This window comes from Mobula birostris, chromosome 27 (assembly GCF_030028105.1).
Source record: "Mobula birostris isolate sMobBir1 chromosome 27, sMobBir1.hap1, whole genome shotgun sequence".
Classification (NCBI taxonomy): Eukaryota; Metazoa; Chordata; class Chondrichthyes; order Myliobatiformes; family Myliobatidae; genus Mobula; species Mobula birostris.
The window spans coordinates 4,339,976-4,357,656 of NC_092396.1; the positions used below are offsets into that span (position 1 = coordinate 4,339,976).

General features: G+C 45.3%; 1 protein-coding gene across 4 annotated transcripts in view; it reads right to left on the minus strand.

Annotated features, from left to right (window-relative positions):
* The window catches only part of agrn (agrin), a 546,801-nt gene that overhangs the window by 93,713 nt on the left and 435,407 nt on the right, over positions 1-17,681 (minus strand). For all 4 annotated transcript variants that reach the window (XM_072245169.1, XM_072245168.1, XM_072245171.1 and 1 more), the window contains 4 exons: positions 12,591-12,698; positions 10,271-10,435; positions 7,342-7,485; positions 5,090-5,214 (listed from right to left, as the gene is read on the minus strand). In XM_072245169.1, the coding sequence (XP_072101270.1) occupies positions 5,090-5,214; positions 7,342-7,485; positions 10,271-10,435; positions 12,591-12,698 (542 nt within the window). The remainder of the gene's footprint in view (positions 1-5,089; positions 5,215-7,341; positions 7,486-10,270; positions 10,436-12,590; positions 12,699-17,681) is intronic.

Genomic DNA, 17,681 nt, shown 5'->3' on the forward strand with positions numbered 1-17,681 from the left:
ATCACTGTCTTCTGGTGCCCCTCCTTCTTTCCCTTGCTCCTATGGTCCACTCTCCTATCAGATCCCTTCTTCAGCCCTTTACTCCTTCCACCTATTACCATCCAGCTTCTCACTTCATTCCTCCTCCCCACCCACCCACCTTCCTCCTCAGCTGGTCTCACCTCTCTCACCTGCCAGCCTGTACACTTTCACCTCCCCCCAGTCATGTTCTGGTTTTTTTCCACTTCCTTTCCAGTCCTGATGAAGAGTCTCGGCCTGAAACATCGACTGTTTATTCCCCTCCATAGATGCTGCCTGGCCTGCTCAGTTCCTCCAGCACTTTTATGTATTGCTCTGGATTTCCAACACCTGCAGAGCCTCTTGTGTGTATGATCTGCAGAATCTCATGTGTTTAAGAAAATATTTGACTTGTCTTTCTGGGACCTCACACTTCCTTCTTCTACAACTTCAACACAACCTCCCAACTCTTGCACTCATTCCTCTGATTTATGCAGGGCGATATGCCAAAAGCTCCTATCTACTTGCCATGCCACTTTCAAGGAATTTTTGATAGTTTACATATATTCAATGTAAAATATTGCTCCTAGTGATAGAATTTAGTCAATATCGAGTCTGAAAACTTGTTGGATATCCACTAGCAGTTAGCCTGACACTTTGCAGCACCAATGACCGGTCAGAAGATTTCAAATCCTGCCGCTGTCTGTAAGGAGTTTGTACGTTCTCCCCGTGACCGCGTGGGTTTCCTCCAGGTGCTCCCACATTCTGAAGAGGTACAGGTTAATGATGCTTAAGTTGTGGGCAGGTTATGTTGGTGCCGGAAGTGTGACAACACTTGCAGGCTGCCCCCAGCACATCCTTGGACTGTGCTGCTTGTTGATGCAAAACGATGCATTCCACTGTATGTTTCGATGCTTCTGTGTACTGGTGACAAATAACGCTAATCTCCTTTTCTTTTTTATTGATCCCTTCTGCCCCGCCCAGCAGCCCCCGATTTAACCCTCGCCTGATCACGGGGGCAAATCACAATGACCGACTGGTACATCTTTGGACTGTGGGAAGAAACCGGAGCATCCTGAGGAAACCCATGCGATCACGGGGAGAACGTACGAACTCCTCACAGACAGCAGCAGGTATTGAATCCGGGTCACTGGTACTGTAAATCGCTGTGCTAACCACCCCGCTACCCGGCCACCCTTTCCTTCCCATTACATTATTTCTTCTGGAGGCACTGATCTATAGACACAGAGACATTAGTCACACTGTTTAAAGACTATAAATCAACAGATAATAAAGGCACTAAAAGAACAGGGCAAAGATTACAAGAGACTTTAATGCTCATGAAGACTGGCTTAATTACAGGAAACATTAATGTTCATGAAGATTGGATTAATTAAGTTAGAAAGGACAAAGTGATTGAGTATATTCATGGTTGTTTTCCGGAGCTATATGTCGTGGAGGTAACCGGGGAACAGACTACCTGGTTTTTGGTAATGGGGAATGAGTCAGGTTTAGGAAATGGCCTCTGTTCTGACTCCTTGCGGAAGCAGTGATCACTGAACTTTGTATTCAATTTGAGAGCAACTGTGCAAGTGAGACCAAAACTGGACTGCTAGTAGACTTAATTTTTTCCAAATAGCGCTAAGGGAGACCATTCAGCCCATCTAGACTATGCTGGGGCCCGAATCCACCACAGTTAAAAGACTAAAAGAGGAGAATCTCATATGAGGAAGTATTTCTTCTTGCTGAGGGCTCTGAGCCTTTGGAATTCCTTGGGAGTCAAAGCTGTGAGAATAGAGTGTTTGGTGGTATATAAGACTGAGATAGAGAGATTTCTGAACAATAAGGTGTTATGATTTGGAACTTCAAAACATTAAACTAATTCAAAGGAAGACTTGGGAGTCTGAAGTGTGAGTCTAACTTCGAGTTTACTTTGAGCGAGGCGTGCAAGTAGCACTTGGAAGCATGATGACGTTTGCAATTCACATATTTATACATATAATTAGTAATGGATTATTTAAACCAACATGAATGCGTAATCAACTGATATATTTATATAAAATTGCTCAAATATTACTGAAATATTAATTACACAACTTAAAAAAATCAAAGCTTTTGCAAAAGTGCAAAGAAATAGGATGGAGGAATATGGGAACGAGTATGATTCTGCCAAATGGCAGACAGGACTTGGGATCTGAACAGTGTGCTCCAACCTCTGATGGTTATACTCACACCCACTATCTTCCTTCCCATGGTTGATATACAGTTCACCATGACTCCTCTGCACCCTCTCTAAAGCTTCCACAACCTTCCTATAATGAGACAACCACAACTGAACAATACGCCACATATGGTTTAATCAGTGCAAAATGCTGAAGGAACTCAGCAGGTCAGGCAGAATCTATGGAGGGAAATAAACAATTAATGTTTCAGGCAGAGACCCTCCATCAGGACTGGAAAGAAAGGGAAAGGAAACCAAGATAGTTTCTGTCTCCATCTTGTGCCTTTTTCTGGCTTCTGCCCCGCTTCTCTAAAGCTTCCACATCCTTCATATAATGAAGGGACCAGTACTGAACACAATAATCCAAACGTGGTCTGACCAGAGTTTTATGGAACTGCAACATTACATCACAGTTTTGTTTATTATCCAAGTTCAAGTTCAAATGTCATTCAACCACACATGCATGTAGCCAAATGAAACACCTTTGGGGCCATGGTGCAAAACCAATCTTACACAGCACTCTGCAAGTAGCACATAACACATATGGTTATGATTTCAAAAAAAAAACATTGCCACAAAGAAAATAATTAATAATATAGCCCAGTTCCCTGAATTGTGTGACTGCAGATTGTCCTGGTCCAGCTTGTTCTTCCACTGGGCGAACATTGGAGACAGCACCCAGTGATCCTCAGAGGGCAGCACCCAGTGACTATCGGGGGGGGGGCAGCACCCAGGGATCATCAGAGGGCAGCACCCAGTGATCATCAGAGGGCAGCACCCAGTGACTATTGGGGGGGGGGGGCAGCACCCAGTGATCATCGGAGGGCAGCAGCAAGCAAACAATAGGTGTTAGCACCCAATCCAGCACGATTCCAGCATGCCCAGAAGAGGTGCCTGCTCTCTCACCAGGCTGCTGTGACCAAGGAAACCCTGTGGCTGAGGCCCAGTCCTTACCACAACTGAGGTAATGCAGCTCCCCCGCCATCAGCCTTGCCGATGAACAGAGTATTGCACATTACCAATATCCAAAAGGACATTGCTCCGTTTGTTGGATTGCGCACCGTCCTGGCACAACGGCACGCACAAGTCCAGGCAACAACAGAACAGCGATACCAACTAAGTCCAGCTCCACTGCTATCGAGCAACTCGATGCTGGCATAGTCCTGCAGTACTTGATGCACTGAACATCCAGCAGTGACTTGCAATTATAAAAAAGACTTACAAGATGAACAAATACGACTTTGATTGGACCCCCAGTGGCTGCTGTGCCTAAGCATGCCACCATCTCATGGTCCACTCTCCTCTCCTATCAGATTCCTGTTCTCCAGCCCTTTGCCTTTTTCATCTATCACCTCCCAGCTTCTTACTTCAACCCGCCCTCCCCCACCCTCATAGCTTCACCTATCACCTACTAGCTTGTCCTCTTTCCCCTCCCCCCATCTTCTTACTCTGGCTTCTTCGCTCTTCCTCTCCAGTCCTGGTGAAGAGTCTCAGCTTGAAGCATTGACTGTTTATTCCTGTCCATAGATACTGCCTGACCTGCTGAGTTCCTCCAGCATTTTGTGTGTTACTTTCGATTTCCAGCATTGGCAGAATCTCTTGCGTTTACAATCCATGCGAGTTTTGACAGATCTTGATGTTAATGGACCCCAGGACCCTGTTGTCTCTGAACGATTTTATATCAGGTTTCACTGGAGGATTTGATTTTTGGATTGCATTTTTGCATCTAATTAACTCCTTCACACATCAATGTTCTTTGTAACTCTCACATTGCTTTTTTTTTTATTTTTAAAGCTTATTTCTTGCCTCAGTTGTTGATAAAGATTTCTTAAACAGATCCAAAGGCATTGAAGCTTAAATCTCCAAGTACAGTGAACTCTGGTTAATTAGCTAATCAGGGAAACTGTTTATTTGGGACAACTCTTAAAGGCCAAAAATTAATTGAGAAAATAGCTGAGTTTCCCTTCACTTGCTTGGGACAGTGCTGCTTAATTGGGACAGGAAAGTGTTGCTGTGTCAATTGTGTGCACTTGCGTGACCGTTAGACACTACACTGGGCTCCCCCTCCCCCTACACTTTTTAAATAACATCAATTGCCTTTGTTTGTGTTATGTTATCAATTAGGGCCAACAGATGCTGATTCAGAAAGCAGTGATTTTTGATAATTATGTTTTTTGTTTTGACTTCAAAAAATTTAAGACGCTTGCCAAGATGTCAGAAAAAGATTTGACACTAGCTGAAAAAAATTACCGTACAGGACCAAATTAAAAGTCATCTGCCAAACACCACTCACCATCAGCTGGCAGGGATAACAGAGTACTGAAACCTACAACTGCATGCTTCATACATCAGCAAGACAAACTGTGAGAAGAATGGGCATTACATGTGGGACAATAGGAAACATCCCAAAAACAAAAGGGTGAAGGTAGGGATTTGGGTCCATGAAACTTCGGGTAATTGGAGCCACTGCTTAACTGGGACAAGTTGTACCGGTCCCAATGGATCCCGATTAACCAGAATCCACAGTACTCCCAACCCTGCCATGGACGGTCACAAACTTCACTGTGAATGGGGGAGGGTTGGGCATAGGGGATAGGAACCCCACCCCATAAAAACCCAGAGCTAGGGAAACACCAAAAGAAGCTCCAAATACCTCATCCGTGGGGAGAGGAGGGATGTCCACTAGAAGACCTATGAAGCTGTGTGGTGAAAGTGGAAGGCACGGACAGAGGATTCTGGCAAGCTGCTGTTGGCGGCCCATGCCACGGTAGGGGTGATGGGCTTAGGAAGAAGAAGAAGAAGACTGTATTCCCAATTAATAAACAACGTGAAACACTGTGCAGGAATGTACCCAGTGATGAATGACTTTACCTTGAACTGTTTATCTTTCGGGCAGATGGGAGAGGGACATTCACAGTAAGCTTGTCCAACACTCTGCACACAAGTTGCTCCGTACTGACAAACAACATCGTCGCAGGTCTGGGAAATAGACGGGTCTGTGGGAAGATAAAACACCAACTTAATTCATCTCTGCCTTCAAGTTCAAGCTTATTGTTATCTGACTGTACATGTATACAACCAAATGAAACAATATTCCTCTGGACCCATAAAACATATATCACACACAGCACATAAAACAGATTATTACTATTTCATACTGTATAAAATACAGTTCTGTGCAAATCTCTCAGGCATGTATATATAGCTATCGTGCGTAATTCTTTTGCACAGTACTGTAGAATTCAAAATACGCCTGAACTGTGCAGCACAGGTAAACAGTAAACAGATCACTGTCCTAGTGATGAGACCTCAGTGGCGGCAGGGTCATCATTAGTCTCACAGCCTGGGGGAAGAAGCTGTTACCCAGTCTGTCAGTCCTAGTCCTGATGCTCCTGTACCTCCTTGCTGATGATCGTGGGTCAAAGCCATTGTAGGATGGGTGGCAGGGATCCTCAACAATGCTTTGGGTCTTTTGTCTGCAACACTCCCAGTAAATGATACAAATAGGGGGAGGGAGACCCTGGTGATCCTCTGGGTCATTTTTACTACCCTCTATGGGGTTCTGTGGTCTAGTGCCTTGCTGCCTCCATATCATACAGGAGCACTCTGACTCTCCGAGTGTTTATTCAGAGAGACAGTGCAGTAACAGGCCCTCCAGCCCTACAAGCTCATTTACACCCACAAGCTCAATTAACTTGCCAACCCGTACGACTTTGGAATGTGGGAGGAAACCGGAGCACCTGGAGAAAAGCCACACGATCACAGGGAGAACTACAAACTCCCTGCAGGCAGCAGCCGGACTTGAACCTGGGTCACTGGCACTGTAATAGACTTAAGCTAACCATTACACTACACTGTTGCCAGGAGTTTTGTCCTTGGGCAGCAAAGTTACCCGATGTCTCAGTACCCCACCGTTATAGGACTCGAGTACGATAAAAGGCTCTCGACCTCACACTCCACCTGCTGTCTGCCTGCACTGCACTCTCTTTGCTCTACACTCTGAGTGACACAACTCTACCAAAGGAGGTGTAAGGAACTCCTTCCCTCCACTAGCCTGCAGGTCACCCTCAGGCGAGGTGCACCACCTGCTTAGCCCCCCATCAGGGTCAGGGAGCAGGTGGTGGATGGTCATATGAGCAGCTGGTGCATATCACAAGTCCTGGTTATGCGACCACTGATGCCAGGCAGACAATCTCTGAAGAGTATTGATAATGGCTGGCGTCACCCGTCTTGTAAATACACTGCCCAAAAGATGGCAATGACAAACCAGTTCAGTAGAAAAAAATTTACCAAGAACAATTATGGTCATGGAAAGACCAAGATCACTCACGTCATACGACTTGGCACATAACATAACATGTTGCATGGAACATGGAATAATACAGGCCCTTTGGGCCAAAATGTTGTGTTGACCTTTTAACATAGTCTGATCAATCTAACCTTTCCCTCCCACATAGCTCTCCATTTTTCTATCATCCATGTGCCCAATTGTGGGCACGTGGCCAAGTGGTTAAGGCATTCGACTAGCGATCTGAAGGTTGTGAGTTCGAGACCCAGCTGAGGCAACATGTTGTGTCCTTGAGCAAGGCACTTAATCACACAGTGCTCTGCGACGACACTGGTGCCAAGCTGTATCGGCCCTTGCCCTTCCCTTGGACAACATCGGTGGCATGGAGAGGGGAGACTTGCAGCATGGGCAACTGCCAGTCTTCCATACAACCTTGCCCAAGCCTGCGCTCTGGAGAGTGAAGACTTTCCAGGCACAGATCCATGGTCTCGCAAGACTAACGGATGCCTTTAATTGTGCCCAATTATACTTGGTCTCCACAGCCGTCTGTGACAATGAATTCCACAGATTCACCACAGTCTGGCTGAAGACATTCGCCCTCATTTCTGTTCTAAATGGACATCCCTCTATTCTGAGTCTGTGCCCTCTGGTCCTAGACTCCCGCACTCTAGGAAAATCGTCTCCACATCCACTCTAGGCCTTCCAATATTTGGTAGATCTCAATGAGATCCTCCCTCATTCTTTTAAACTCCAGCGAGAAATTGTTCCTCATCTCTGTTCTAAATGAATGAAAAGTTGTGCTGAATATTCTCTCTGTATGAATCAGTGCTTTCACCTTGATCACATCCGTTCGGGCCCAGCTTACTGCCGTCGGGACATTGGTTACACTTCATTCTGCTGATCCCTGCCTTACAGGAGCAAAGTCCCGTCATTTGTTCACAGTCGTCCCGAACAGACCCAAGTGGGTCACAGTTACACGCTGCGAAAGGAAGAGAGGAACAAGATGCGTTACTGCAGCTATAACAGAGGCATCGGTAGCACATAGTTGTGTAATTAATATTTCAGTAATATTCGAGTAATCTTATAAAGATATTGTTTGATTAAGCATTCTTTGTTATTTAATAATTCATTATGGTTATATGTAAAAATACGTGGACTGCAAATGTCATCGCACTACTATGTGATACATGTGCATTTCTGGTAAACACGGAGTTAGACTGCATTCCTGGACTCCCGTGTTTTCTTTTAAATTAGTTTGATGTTTTGAAGTTACAAAACATAACACACACGCCAGACATTTTCCATTCTCTGTCTTTTTCTTAGTTAAACAACAAAGATTTTAAAGATAAGCTTCATTTGTCACACGTAGATCAAAACATACAGTGAAATGTGTTAATTGTGTCAAATCAAATCAGCAAGGAATGTGCTGGAGGCAGCCCAAAAGTGTTTTATTTATTTACGTAGAGATACAGCGCAGAACAGTCCCTCCCAGCCCAACGAGCCGCAGCACCCAGCAACCCACCTACTCACGGGACAATTTTCAATGATCAATTCGTGGTGAACCTGTCGAATTCATTGCCACGTGCGGCTGTGGAGGCCGCCTGTATGTATATTGACGGCAGACGTTGAGGGATTCTTGATTAGTCGGGCCAAGAAGGGATACAGGGAGAGGACAGGGGATTGGGATTGAGAGGAAGAATGGATCAGCCATGATGAAATGGTGGAGCAAACTCAATGGGCCAAATGGCCTAATTCTGCTCCAAAATCTTATGGACTTATGGTCTAACCCACCAAGCAGCACGTCTTTGGACTGTGGGAGGAAACCAGAGCACTGGGAGGAAACTCAAGTGCTCACTGGAAGGACAAAGAAACACCTTTACAGATGGCTCCAGAATTGAACGTCAATTGACTGTGAGTGATGCCATGCTTCTGGCACCAACGGCAGTGTGAGGGGTGGGGGGCATAGCAGAGTAGCGGCAAGCACAAAGCTTGACAGTAAGTTCCTCCTGCTCCCTGTAAGGAATTTGTATGTTCTCGAGTGGGCTTCCTCTTGATGCCCAGTTTCCACCTTCAGTCCAAAGACGCACTGGTTGGTAGGTTAATTGGTTACTGTAAACTGTCCCGAGATTAGCCTAGGATTAAAGCGTTGGGTTGCTGGGAGGCACAGTTCAAAGGATTGGAAGGGTCTGTTCCAAGCTATATCTCAATAAATAAATAAAATAAAATCCCCAACTACAGACAAGCTTACTTCTTTCAATTTCACCACTGATTCTTCAACATTAATTTTAGTTTGCACTGTAATAGCGTTAGGCTATAGTTTGCACTGTAATAGCGTTAGGCTAACCGCTATACTACCGCGCCGACACCCCCCCCCACCCCTGACACTACCGTACTGCCCCCAACCATTAGTCGTTAAGTTTACCAGTGCAGTGCTCTATGGATAAGTGTTAAGGGTATTTTAAATGCTGGGAGATTGCAAAATGTTACTGTTCAAAGGAATTTCAACCCATCAGAGGTCCCACCAATACTTTCTTCTGCTGTCACTGTTTGGTAAACAGGAACACAATCATAAACACGAGATTTTGCAGATTAAAACACACAAAATGCTGGAGGAGCTCAGCAGGCCAGGCAGCAGCTATGGAAAAGAGTAAAGGGTCAACATTTCGGGCTGAGACCCTTCATCAGAACTGTTCACTCTTTTCTATAGATGCTGCCTGGCCTGCTGAGTTCCTCCGGCATTTTGTGTGGGTTACTTTGACTTCCAGCATTCTACAGATTTTCTCTTGATTGTGATTTGATTACTACACTGCAAGGATTTTTCCAGGGGTGCCCACCCCTGAAGAAATTCAAATCTTCTCTTCGATGAGAGTTCAGTGAAACCCCTCTCTCACTGCTCCCCCTCTGTGATCTCTGCTGCCCTCCTTCTTAGCCCTGATGAAGTGTCTCGGCCCGAAGCAACAACTGTTTACTCTTTTCTATAGATGCTGCCTGGCCTGCTGAGTGCCTCCAGCATTGTGTGTGTGTTGTTTGGATTTTCCGCATCTGCAGATATTCTCTTGTTTGAGATTCTGCAGATGCTGGAAATCCAGGGCACCTATGGAGAGGAATAAACAGTTCATGTTTGTGGCCGAGACTCTTCATCAGGACTGGAGAGGAAGGGGGAAGAAATGAAAGTTCAAAGTAAACTATATTATCTAAGTACATACATGTCACCATGTACAACTCAGATTCATTTTCTTGTGGGCATGCTCAATAAATCTATAGAATAATAACCATAATTGAATCAATGAAAGGCCGTCGAACTAGGGCATTAACCCAGAGTGCAGGAGACAACAAACTGTGCAAATACAAAAGAAGGAACAATAATAATAAATAAATAATCAATAAATATTGAGAACATGAGATGAAGAGTCCTTGATAGTGAGTCCATTGGTTGTGGGAACAGTTCAATGAAGTGAAGCTGAGTGAAGTTATGCCCTTCGGTTCAACTGAACTTGGTGCAGTGAGTCCTGAGACTCATGTACCTTGTTCCAGAATAAGCTTGGGGAGGGGAAGGAGGATAAGTTGAAGGTGACAGATGCCTTCTCCTGATCTCACGTATCATCTGCCAGCTTGTACTCATATTATATATAATGTAATTTATGTGGTTTTTTTAATTAGGAATTGCAATGTACTGCTGCTGCAGAACAACGAATTTCACAACATATGCCAGTGCTATTAAACCTGATTCTGATTCTGATTAAAGGACTTGTCAATCCACTTACGGGTGCATCCGCTTTTCTCATCGATGACGATGCCTCGGAAGTTCCAGAATCCAGGTTCGCAGCGGTCACATTTCAAGCCTCCCACACCCGGCTTGCAGGAGCACTGACCCGTGCTGGGATTACAGGTCTCGCTGTACGATCCGTACCTATTACACTCACAGGTACCTGCAACGGTCACAGTAAAGAAATATTTGCCAGTTGCTGCCTGGTTATGCATCTTAACTTACTTGGGATGACACTTTTAACCTTGATAGGAGTCAAAATAAAAATCTCTGAAGATTGGGAAAAAGCAAACATAATTGATCATAGGACATAGAACAGTACAACAAAGGAACAGGCCTTTTGACCCACGATGTTTTGCCGAACCAATTAAACTAGTAATCAAATGGACAACTAAACTAATCCGTTCTGCCTACACAATTTCTATGTCCTTCCATTTTCCTCACACCCACGTGCCTATCTAAATGTCTCTTAAAGTCTCCCCCAGGCACCCACCACTCTCTGTGTAATAAAACTTGCCCCTCACACCTCCTTTGAAATTACCCCCTCTCACCTTCAATCTATGTCCTCTGGTATTAGACATTTCAACCCTGGGAAAAAGATACTGTCTCTCTACTCTATCTCTGCCTTTCAAAATGTTATAAACCTCTATCAGATCTCCCCTCAGCCTCCGCTGCTCCAGAGAAAACAACCCAAGTTTATCCAGCCTCTCGTTATAGCGCAGCCCTGTAATCTGGGCAGCATCCTGGTAACACACACAACAAATGCTAGTGAACACAGCAGGCCAGGCAGCATCCATAGGAAGAGGTACAGTCGACGTTTCGGGCCGAGACCCTTTGACTGTACCTCTTCCTATAGATGCTGCCTGGCCTGCTGTGTTCACCAGCATTTTTTGTGTGCGTCGCTTGAATTTCCAGCATCTGCAGATTCCCTCGTGTTTGCATTTTTAGCATCCTGGTAAACCTCTTCTGCACCCTCTCTAAAGCCACAACATCCTTCCTATAATGGAGAGGACAAGAACTGTATGCAATACTCCCTGAATTTGAGATTACGTTTTAAACTGTGATAGGAGTCAAAATAAAAATCTTCTGTAGAACGGGCAAAAAAAAATACACATTGAATTATTGGAATGGCAACTGAACTGGTTAACATGGACTGTGAAATTAGTTTGATAAACTTTCTAATGGATAAAAATAGCAAGCATTTCAGAAACATCAAGTGATACAGCAGGAAAACAGGCCCTTCGGCCCATTTGATCCATGATGACCAAGATGCCCATCAAAGATAGTCCCATTTGCCAGAATTTCACCCATATCTTATTTATTTATTTATTTGCATGGCGGGGGAACCTTAACTGAACACAATATTCCGAACATATCTTCATACCAACATCCTGCACAACTGCAGCATGGATATTTAAATAGCAAAATGTTGTAATTCTCCAGAAACTAACAGAAAAGATTAAAGTTATAAATACATACATTAGGGGTATTTAAGAGACTCAAGACAGGCACATGGATGTTAGAAAAATGGAGGGCTATGTGGAAGGCAAGGGTTAGATTGATCTTAGAGTTGGGAGGAGACACAGGAGCCTGAAGACACACACTCAATGTTTTAGGAGCAGCTCCTTCCCCTCCATCAGATTTCCGAACGGTTCATGAATCCACGAACACTACCTCAGAATTGTGCTCTCGTTTTGCACTATATCATTTTAAGGTGCTTGGAAGAAACTGCAGGGGGGACGACAGAGGTAGGTTTTTTACACAGAGTGGTGGGTGTGTGGAGCAGGGGTGGTGGTAGAGGCAGATACGTTAAGCACATTTAAGCAACTCTTAGACAGATACATGGATGATAGAAAAATGGAAGGCTATGTGGGGGGGAGGGGTTAGACTCATCTTAGAGTAGGTTAAAAGGTCAGCACAACAATATGGGCTGAATGGCCTGTACTGCTCTGTAATGCTCTGTGCTCTAGTCTGCAAGGATGGGCATATATGTTGCTAAGCAGAGAATTGGGAGAGTTTTAGAAAGTAGCAGATGCCATCTGGTAGGCACAAGGGCCAGCCACCAGCAGCTGGTCACTCTGTGTTTATATATTTTATTCATTTAGAGATACCGCACTGTAACAAGCCCTTCCAGCCCAAGGAGCCCGCAGTGCCCGATTACACCCATGTGACCACTTAACCTGCTAACCTAGTCTTTGGAATAGGGAGGAAACCCATGGGGTCACAGGTACAAACTCCTTACAAGTCGAACCCGCATTACTGGCATTGTCAAGTCTTACACTAACCGCTACGCTATGTGTTAAAGCGGAAGGACTTACTTGGGCATCCTGCAAGGCCAACACCCCGGGCAGCGGTAATGTTGTCCAGACAACAGCCGTAGACGGACTTACTACAGTGTTGCTCGGGGACGGACGCTGGAAGTGCATCTGCGGGAAGAGAGAAGAGTTTGAACAAACAGACAGTAAATAATGGAGGTTCAGTTAGCACAACATTTCACAGCAACAGCAGTGACCAGTCGGGGTTCAATCCCACCACTGTCTGCAATGAATGAGTACGTTCTCCCCGTGACCGCGTGGGTTTCCTTCGGGTGCTCCGGTTTCCTCCCACATTCCAAACACGTGCAGGTTAGCGTTAGTAAGTTAGTTTACTTAGAGATACGGCAGTGGAACGGGTCCTTTTGGCAGCACATCCTCGGACTGTGGTGACACAAACAACGCATCTCACAGCATTTTGATGTTTCGATGCATTCGTGACAAGTAAAACAAATCTCTACCTTTAATTCACAGGTTTTGGAGAAATCAGATCACAGGGTCGTAGGCCACACTGCCCATAATAACCATGCTAACTGCTGCTAAACCATCTAAACCAATCCCATTTCGCTGCAATACATCCATGTCTTGGCTAGATGCTGTGAGAATTCCCGTTTCCACCACGGCAACCATCATCTGTGTGAAGGAATTCCCCCTCAGGTCTCTTCCAAACCACTGGCCTCTCACCATGCAACCATCCCCTACTCTAATGGATCGTCCACCATGTGAAAAATAAGATAATCACTCTGCCTTTACATCATTTTGTGTGAGAGTTTTGGAGTTGGAATGGCACCAGGAGTAGGGAAATACTGGAGAGAGAAGCTGCCGGCTGTTGCCATAGCAACACCTGGGGAGGGGGAAGGTGGGAGCACAGAGAGCGGGATGGAGAGGGGCGAGGGAAAGGGTGGGGAGAGGGAAGGAGGTAGGGAGAGGAGGAGGAGTAGGAGGGAGGGGAAGTAGATGGAGGGAGGGAGGGGAGTGGGGAGAGAGAGCAAGGTAGGGAGAGGGGGAAGGTAGATGAGAGGAGGGGAGGGGAGGGAAAGGAAAAGGATTGCAAGGGAGGTGAGGGGTAAAGGGCTAGGAGTGAGACTAGAGAGAGGACAGCAGTCACTGACTCACCCAGCACAGAAACAGACCCTCCGACCTAACCCCTCCATACTGACAGTGAGCTGGTGCCATCAGGCGGTGTTTGTCCCACAGCTCATGGGAGCGGGAGGGAGGGGAGGAGAGTGGAGAGGAAGGGGAATGAAGGAGGGGAGGGAGTGAAGGAAGGAGTGGGAATGAAAGGGCCTATTCCGAGTTATATCTCTAAATAAATAAATAGAAATGGTTCATATGTTGGTTACACTTTAACCAGCCAAAGTGGAGCTGATTGGGTAATTTGCTGCTAATTAACCTTGACAATCCCTCTGCTGTAAGAAACAGGTTGATTAAATGCACATTACTTATTTGATTATCTTCTACTTTTTGCATGTTTGGAGAGTTCAGCCAGCATTGATTTGTGAAAGTTGGTGTGGCTCCCTCACACTTCACAGAGAATCAGTTCTTGGTTTAAATTGGCTTTTCTGTACAAGAGACTGTTAGTGGTGAGTTTTATGTCCCAAATAGCCTCCAATTAGACACCAGCCTAGTGCTGATAATTTATACTCTGTTAAAACACTTCTCCCGGTTTAGTTACTTAGAGATACAGTGCAGAACAGGCCCTTCTGGCCCACCGACTGCACCTCGATTTAACCCTAGGACAATTTACAATGACCAATTAACCTACTAACCGGAACGTCTTTGGACCATGGGACAAAACTGGAGCACCCTGAGTGAACCCACACGCACACATGAAGGACGTACAATCTTTCTTACAGGAGACGATGGAATTGAACTCTGAACTCCAATGCCCCGCGTTGTAATACTGTTGCATTAACTGCAGTGCCACAGAGGCACCCGAAACTTAAAACTCTTTTTATTTATCATATGTACATCGAAATGTACAGTGAAATGCATTGTTTGTGCCAATTCAAACTGTGCCACCATGCTTCCGGCAGGCGCCAACATCAGATGCCCACAACATAGCAACCCTAATCCGTGCATCTTTGGCATGTGGAAGGAAACCGGAGCACCCGGAGGAAACCCACACAGTCACAGGGAGAACGTACAAATTCTTTACAGACAGCAGTGGTTGTGATCGCTGGTGCTGCAAAGCGGTTACGCTAACCACTACTAACGTATTCGGTGACAAAATAGTTTCTCTCTCAGGGCCTGCTCAGGGCTTTGCACTGCTATTGTGTCCCCGCTTTGGTTTAGTCATGCGGTCCCATTTAATTATATCTAATTTTACAGCGTGTTAAACAACTTACAAAGGGGCTCAGTCGATCCTGGTAATTCCCAGACCCATCTGTTCTTTAAATCATATTCCAGACCAACAACAACAGGATGAGTGAAGGCCAACCCAGGAAAGACTGGCAAGCACGAAACAAGCTGCCCTTTCCATCTCTGATCTTGGGGCCAATTCTCAGGAACAGATTGGCAAACCATCTCCTTGAGATGTGTTCAAACATGCAATCCTACCAATAATCTGGACTCAGTGTATTATGAGGGACATTGAACACTCATAGAGTTATAGAACGCTACAGCAAAATAGCAGGCCCTTCAGCCCATCTAGTCTGTGTCAAACCATTAGCCCGTTTAGTCCCATTGACCTGCACCCGAATCACAGCCCTCCATACACATCCCACTCACGTACTTGTACGAACTTCTTTTTTATGTAGGCATCCGTTAGTCTCGTGAAACCATGGATTTGCGGCTTGGAAAGTTTCCAGGGCGCAGGCCTGGGCAAGGTTGTATGGAAGACCGGCAGTTGCCCATGCTGCAAGTCTCCCCTCTCCACGCCACCGATGTTGTCCAAGGGAAAGGCACTAGGGCTGATACAGCTTGGCACCGGTGTCGTCACTGAGTAATGTGTGGTTAAGTTCCTTGCTCAAGGACACAACACGCTGCCTCAGCTCAGGCTCGAACTAGTGACCTTCAAATCACTAGACTGATGCCTTAACCACTTGGCCACGCCCCAACACTTCTTTTAAATGTTGAAATCAAACCAACATCCACTAGCTCCTTCCACACCCTCACCACCCTCTGAGTGAAGGAGTTCCCTCGATGTTCCCTTTAAACATTTCACCTTTCACCCTTAACCCATGACCCCTAGTTCTAGTCTCACCCAACCTCAGCTTGCATTTACCCTATCCATACCCCTCACAAGTTTGTATTCCTCTATCAAATCTCCCTGTAATATTTGAAACTCTCAGGGATAAAGTCCTAACCTATTCAACCTTTCCCGAAAACGCAGGACCTCATGCTCCAGCAACGGCCAGGACCTGAGTTATCGGGAGAGGCTGAATAGGCGAGGAATTTATTCCCAGGAGTGTTGGAAAATGAGGGTAGATTTGACAGGGATATGTAAAGTTATCAGGGCTATAGATAAGGTGAATGCAAGCAGGTTTTTTCCACTGAGTTTGGGAGAGACTCAAGTCCATAAATTGATCATAAAATTCACTTCAAATCTGATAATACTTAATCCTTTCACAATTGACACTTTGCTAATTTACTCAAATAATAGATTTGTTTAAAGAGGCATCATTATCAGCATCCCCTCAAACAGGAATCCTTTTTATAAGTCAATAAATTAACTAATTATTTCTCCAAATGTTTTGTTTTCTCGCACTGGGTTCTAATTACGCCAGTGATGTACCTAAAAAAATGTATCACTGAGTTCACCACATTAATCTACATTCACATTAGTACCTAGGAAGTTGTAAAACAGTCCAGATGTCACTGAGCAAGAAAGGAGATATTCAACCATGTGGACTTTAAGCAGCACCTTTACAAAGTGAAAAGATGAAATATTGCTGGGGATATCCACAGAAATCAGGGACATGGAAGCTAAAAATGTGATCATCAGTTTTGGAGTATTGACTATTGGGCTAGAGTTGGCCACAGAGTTTGATGAGGCAATTAATGTTAATAGTTCTTTCTGGCTCCAGCATCAGAAAACCTTCAAATTATCATTACAGCCACTGCATACCTTGACTGTTTTATTCTTTATATATATTGGTGATATATTCTTCTATATATATCCTTCTATATGTTGGCGGGACCTGACGCAGACTGGGAGATGGTTTTGCTGAACATCTACGCTCTGTCCGCCAGAGAAAGCAGGATCTCCCAGTGGCCACACATTTTAATTCCACATCCCATTCCCGTTCTGACATGTCTATCCACGGCCTCCTCTACTGTAAAGATGAAGCCACACTCAGGTTGGAGGAACAACACCTTATATTCCGTCTGGGTAGCCTCCAACCTGATAGCATGAACATTGACTTCTCTAACTTCCGCTAATGCCTCACCTCCCCTCGTACCCCATCCGTTATTTATATACACACATTCTTTCTCTCTCTCTCCTTTTTCTCCCTCTGTCCCGCTCACTATACTCCTTGCCCATCCTCTGGGTCCCCCCCACCTCCTTTTCTTTCTTCCTGGGCCTCCTGTCCAATGATCCTCTCATATCCCTTTTGCCAATCACCTGTCCAGCTCTTGGCTCCATCCCTCCCCCTCCTGTCTTCTCCTATCATTTTGGATCTCCCCCTCCCCCTCCCACTTTCAAATCTCTTACTAGCTCTTCCTTCAGTTAGTCCTGCCGAAGGGTCTCGGCCCGAAACGTCGACTGTACCTCTTCCTAGAGATGCTGCCTGGCCTGCTGCGTTCACCAGCAACTTTGATGTGTGTTGCTTGAATTTCCAGCATCTGCAGAATTCCTCGTGTTTACTGTTTTATTCCCACCAGTTTAGTTGCTTCCTACCAGTATCCATGACACTTCACACACTCTTGCTCTTTCCAATGACTTTAAGTTCCCTGTCTTATTTTCACTACGAATGCCATACCTTTATCTTTCCTTCCCCCCGCCACCATATTCTGCTTCCTGCAGGGATCACTCTCTATGCGATTCCCTTGTCCATTCATCCCTCCTGTATTTATCCTTGTAAGCATTAGCAGATGCCACACCTGCCCCTACACCTCCTCCCTCACTACCATTCAGGTCTCCAAACAGTTCTT